Below are 5521 nucleotides of genomic sequence, written 5' to 3' on the forward strand. Positions count from 1 at the left end.
GCTGTCCCCGCTTCTCTGGGGACGGGCGAAGGGCCCCGCCCCTGTAGCCGTTGGGGCCGGGCTTAAAGCGCTGGAGCTTTGGACATTTCAGCGCGTTAAGGGCCAGAACGGCTCCCGGCTCCTAACGGCGCGCTGGCAGTCAGGCACACAGCGGTGGTGCTGAGGAAACAGCACTCGAGTGACTGAAACCCACCCGTCCCCTCCACGCCAAAAGGAAAAGAGTGAAGTAATATAACGCAGGCCTGGGGGATGCGTCTGAGCCAGCCCCACAGATCCTGATTCTGTTACTAAAATGCAGAGTATAGCCTGCGGGAGAACCCAGGATTCAACGGGATTGAAGGATTGCTTGCAAAACGTCCTTGTCTCCTAAAGTGAAGCTAATAATCGCTTCCCTTCTCCACATGAAGGAGGCCTCCACGCCCTGTGCAGCAGAGCTGTCACACTGCGGCAGGCAGCTGAAGGACTGGCATGGAAATAATGACAGCGACAGTTCACAGATCCAGCAGTGCCCTGCCCCTGACCCGGGACAGCCCAACGTCAACAGAGACTTTGAGCTAATTCAGTGTAGACTGGAGGAAAAAAGAAAAAAACAGCTTCTAATAAGTTTTGTAATGCTGTTAAAAAAATCATGCCTATGGAAAAAAACCTAATCACATTTTATATCCTTATTAATCATTCTGGTTCTTCATTAGTAACGTGACACACTGTCAGGGGGTTGTGGTCATTAACACAGATTGCACTTCACAACGCTGCACCTCCATGGTCGCTCGTTCTGCTAAGTCTCTAGGTAACCACTTGAAAAAGAGGTTATTCTGTTATAATTAAAGACATTCTTAAAATTCTAGCTATTTATTTCAACGCACTTTTCAGATTAAGTCCACTCTATCAAAAATAAACACAACTCTTATCACAGTATTTTGTATAGATATATTAGCAACTGTTGAGAACAAGTCCTACTAATGGCACATGGGAGGAGTTGTCTATTAAAGTAATGAGATGAATACCACAGTTAAAAACTTATATTAGAGAAAACATATACAGACAATTATCATGAAAATAAGATTCCACAAACAGTATTTTGCACAGAATACAACATTGTATGGCTTTTGTGTTTATAGAAAATATAGCTAAGAAAAATACATATTTCAAAATTCTGACATTTGGATTAAATTTAAGACTGTTGAACTATAAACTACTGAATATTTACAGACTAGGAGAGTCAGAACTATTACATTTCCATGATTGTAAGTGCAGAAGAAAAAGGGCACAGATTAGTTGCATCTTAATCACTACATTATTGCATTGCCCATAGAGACCATTTGCTGTAAGCTCCAAACATCCAATTTAATGCTGTCCTGCTGATGTTTAGCAGACACCCATATGAAATTCCCCAGCTAAGTTTTAACCTTGCCCTTTGAAGTCCAGAACCCACAAGACACTTACACAAGCATATACGTGAGCTTCCTGCAGTAGCAAGAGCCTCAAGAACAGCTGGAGAAATGGTGTACCTTTACTTTCGCCACAGTTGCCGTGGTTGGACTAACGAGTTTCTGCACTGGCGGGCTGCTGGAACGTCAGTGCCTCAGTATACAACTGTTTGGAAGGATAGTTCAGTCATTTAGGTGGGGGATTTTTTGTTGTTTTCTCCAGAAATTTATGATTTTTTTTTTAAATCATGCTTGCATGAAGCTTTAAAAATAAATTGTTCTGACTGTCATGTTACTGCATGTCTGGTGGAAGTAAAGCTTTTGAGAGGTAGCAGCAGCTTCACGGACTTCAGATCTACTCAAATTTTCCCATCAGATCAGACAGCAGTAGCAAATATTAAGAAACCAAAAAGTATATACAGTAATGCCAAGAAAATGGTCTCATTTGTCTCTACTACAAACGTAGTAGGTTCTTAGGGATACTATCCCTTGCATGCATTTATTGCATGATGTCCAACAATTCAAGTATTCCTGTAATTGTAAAGAAAAGGTCATTTGAAATTCAATCATTGCAAAAGCCTTGATCGCCAGACACATTAGCTCATTCTGCCTAGCAGCACAGCTCTGTGTCACAAAAATGAAACATCTGAGGACTGGTAGCATAGTACTGATCGTAGATTATGGTTACTCCAGTTCTGTGTCAGGAAACAGTTTGTGGAGAGTTCATGCAAGACAAGACTAAACTTAGACTGATATCAGAGTCTTACACCCATCCTGCGATTCATCTTTGGAAGACTTTTAAGCAATATGATTTTCTGTAACTAGATTCCTTAGACACTGTTAACCCATCAGCTTAAAACATGTAGGAATAGGTTGGAAAATGAAAATCTGCCAGAATATTAGAAGTCAATAATGGCTTCCCAGGTGTTAGAGGTTTGGGTTTTTTTAAAACACATCTGTGCCTAAGACAATACCGTAACTGATTTGTTGACCTGCATTATAGTGGTCTTCAAACAAAACCACAATTCCAGTACCACTTTCTCTCAGTTGGAGGTTTGTTTCCTAGCTGCTCTCACAAACACACTGTAAGGCAGCACTGGACACAGAAGGCTGGATGTGGTTCCTAAGGTTCTGCTTCTCGCTCCGAGTGAACGTGCGATTCATCTCTCGACGATCCAGTGTGGCCTCATAACGAGAGAGCCATTCCTCTTAGTCAGTGGAGGAGAGGCAAGCATTGCATTATTTGACACGTAGACTGCATCCCTCGAGGCATGCAGCCAGCTTCGCTTCCTTTTTAGATTTCCTACAAATGCTCTAAGATACAAAAATTCCATTCTCAGGAAGTTTTCCCTGGTCAGGTCTCTGGAAGCCACTGTTATCCTGACCAGCTGGTCCAAAACCTTATTCTTCTTGCAGCTGGATAACTCTTTGAGGTTGATAGGCTTTGACTGTGCATAAAGAATCCGAAATTCCAGGTCAAAGGGTGCAACTGCGGGGCCTGACAGGATCAAAATGTTACTGCTGTTCAGCTTCCCATCTGTCCACGTAAAACTAGCAAAGGAAGAATGAGAAAATTCTGAGTTAATTCAAGATAAATAGTAAACAAAGTATTAACTGAAAATTCTCTTTCATTGTATTTAGTTAGATCATTCTTAAAATCCAAATGATAAGCAGCATGGGGGTTTTTTGGACAAACTTTACAAGTACACAGTGCTAAGGGAAGCAGTTCTACAGTGTGGCTACACTTTTCCTTTCCAGGTAAAGAAATTATGTAAAGCAACAGAAAGAAATTGGCACTTGCCTGTAGGAGCCTGTTGTCACTCTAATGCCATCAATTAGCATGAACTTTTCACGGACTTTTCCAACAATTTTGGCACCTGACCTCGTGTAGTATACATTCCCAGTGATACTTCGAATTCTCATCAACTGTTGAATAAATGGCACACGTTATGTGGATTTCAAAGTTAAACAATTGCATTTAAAGGAGTAACACACACTAATGATCACTGATGAACTAGCAAAGGTTTGTGCAGTGGCACAAGGTTCACCCTCTAGGAACCAAATGATAATTTTGTCTTGTTTTAATAGGTAAAGAGCAGACTGAGCAGCAGGTGATTGTGAAAACTCCCATCACTAAATCTTGGAGGGACTCAAACTCCACAGATTCCTGAGAACCTGCTTCTCCATCAGCCTTCAAAGTCTCATTGAGCCTGAGCAACTGCAGTCGTGCTTTAGGAACTGGACATTCCTCCTGCATTCCTTGAATATTCAATTAGTATTTGTGCTCAGAAAGCAACTGTAATGTCCACTTATAAAAATTTCCATTTTCCTACTAATTGCCTTCTTATGCAAGAACAGTTAAATCTTACAAGAAAGAGCTAGAGCTACTTTGATAGCTCAAAGTTTACAGTCACAAGAGGATCAGCTCTTTCTCCCTATAAATATGACAAGACTCACCTTTTCCTGTTCCAGGTCAACTCCCAGATCCTTGCACATTTTCAGAAAGTGGGGAAATGAAGACTGATCTAGAAGGATATATGCTTTAACTTGACGCTGGCTGCAAGCTTCCAAGAGGTCTTTGAAGATATCGGTATCGGTGAAGGAATCCATAACCAGGGCAATCATCTGCAACAAGTTTCAGAAGAAATCATTAGGCTGTTTCCACAGCATCCCAAGGGAGGTGGCACATGAGGAATTTGAGTTTCCCCTGGTGTTTATGGAACATGGTACAGCCTTCTGTGATATGGTGTATTCTTCTGTTGTTTACAGGAGCACTGAAACATTTACCAGACATACACGAAAGAGAAAAGAAAGGCAAAAATAACTCTGATTAGAATAAAGTTTTGTGAAGAGAATGGAATTTTGGTAAAGGTGACTACAGAGTACAGTACACTGAGGTACAGGAGACACAACATACATCCTCCCTTCACTACAATCACTTATTCATGTCCCTGTATAGTTAAAAACAAAAAAAAGTATTGAATTTATGGACAGGAATCATTGTTAAAGATTATTTGCCCCAATTCTGTTGTTGCTTGACTGATTTATAACAGATAACATGAGATTTTTATTATCACATTGTAGAATTTCAGTTTTTACTGTAATTTCAGGAGCAGACATTGAAGCTTCTTTTGCTGTATCTTTTTGGTTCACTAGGTACGAGCAATCTAGCTTCTAAGCCTATTGTGGAAAGACACCTTTTCTCTCTTTAAACATCAGAGTTCATCACTAATTATCAGGAATGATAGCTCCTGCATCTGTTCAGTAGCACGTTGCTCATGGTTTTTAATGAAGGTTGTACTAAAGCCTTCCATTTTTTTACAGTATAATTTCACCTTCAAGAAAAAATTACACAAACAGTAAAAAAAAAAAAAAGAAAGAAAATCACTGCTGTCTGACTGCTCTTTACATCTCATCTTCTTATTTAAGATAAAACTGGGGTTTCTTTTCATCTTAGTATTCAGCTTCTCATGGTATTTCAAGCCAAGACCTGATTATTTGCCCAAGCTTCTTGAGTAAAACCTCCCTTGAGTGCTTGCTCCTGCCCAAGCAGATCTGTCCCGCAGATTGACCCCCCAGGTTTGCTCTATATCCTCCGCATCAAGTGGCAGCAATGACCACCTAAAAGAGCTGGAAACTAGTGTGTTTAGGACATATCACTCCCAGGAACCAATTCTTTGAGTGAGCTTAGTGACACCTGGATAGCAGGGACATGAGGAAAAAAAGCTTGCAAATCATAGAATCACAGACTGGTCTGGGTTGGAAGGGACCTTAAAGCCCATCCAGTTCCACCCCCCTGCCATGGGCAGGGACACCTCCCACTAGCCCAGGTTGCCCAAAGCCTCATCCAGCCTGGCCTTGAACCCCTCCAGGGAGGGGGCATCCACAGCTTCTCTGGGCAGCCTGGGCCACTGCCTCACCCCCCACACAGGAAAACATTTCTTCCCAAAATGACATGAAAGACTATTTCAGTTGCAGGAAAAAAATCAAGATTACGATATGAATGAACCTATTAAAAAACACAAAAGATGGTGAGAAAAAAAGCAACAAGAAAAGAGCAGAATAACTAAAACCGGGAGTTTATTTAGCAGCAA

The 5521-nt window shown here is 41.2% G+C and overlaps 1 protein-coding gene across 1 annotated transcript; it reads right to left on the reverse strand.

The window, feature by feature from the left end:
- Window positions 1-2348: 2348 nt before the first annotated feature.
- On the reverse strand, window positions 2349-3974 carry LOC104460613 (protein FAM83D-like). The gene is made up of 3 exons (XM_010074646.1): window positions 3885-3974; window positions 3229-3353; window positions 2349-2978 (listed from the first exon to the last, which is right to left on the reverse strand). Exons 1-3 carry the CDS (start codon window positions 3921-3923, stop codon window positions 2588-2590), a joined length of 555 nt encoding a protein of 184 aa, XP_010072948.1. The 5' UTR covers window positions 3924-3974; the 3' UTR covers window positions 2349-2587.
- Window positions 3975-5521: the final 1547 nt, after the last annotated feature.

This window comes from Pterocles gutturalis, unplaced genomic scaffold (assembly GCF_000699245.1).
Source record: "Pterocles gutturalis isolate BGI_N339 unplaced genomic scaffold, ASM69924v1 scaffold32051, whole genome shotgun sequence".
Taxonomy (NCBI): domain Eukaryota; kingdom Metazoa; phylum Chordata; class Aves; order Pterocliformes; family Pteroclidae; genus Pterocles; species Pterocles gutturalis.

Coding starts and splice junctions, on each gene's coding strand:
- LOC104460613 (XM_010074646.1), bottom strand. CDS start 3,923: ATGTGCAAGGATCTGGGAGTTGACCTGGAACAGGAAAAG. Junction 3,354..3,884: donor TTGACCTGGAACAGGAAAAG/GTGAGTCTTGTC, acceptor TTTATTCAACAG/TTGATGAGAATTCGAAGTAT. Junction 2,979..3,228: donor GTGACAACAGGCTCCTACAG/GCAAGTGCCAAT, acceptor TTCCTTTGCTAG/TTTTACGTGGACAGATGGGA.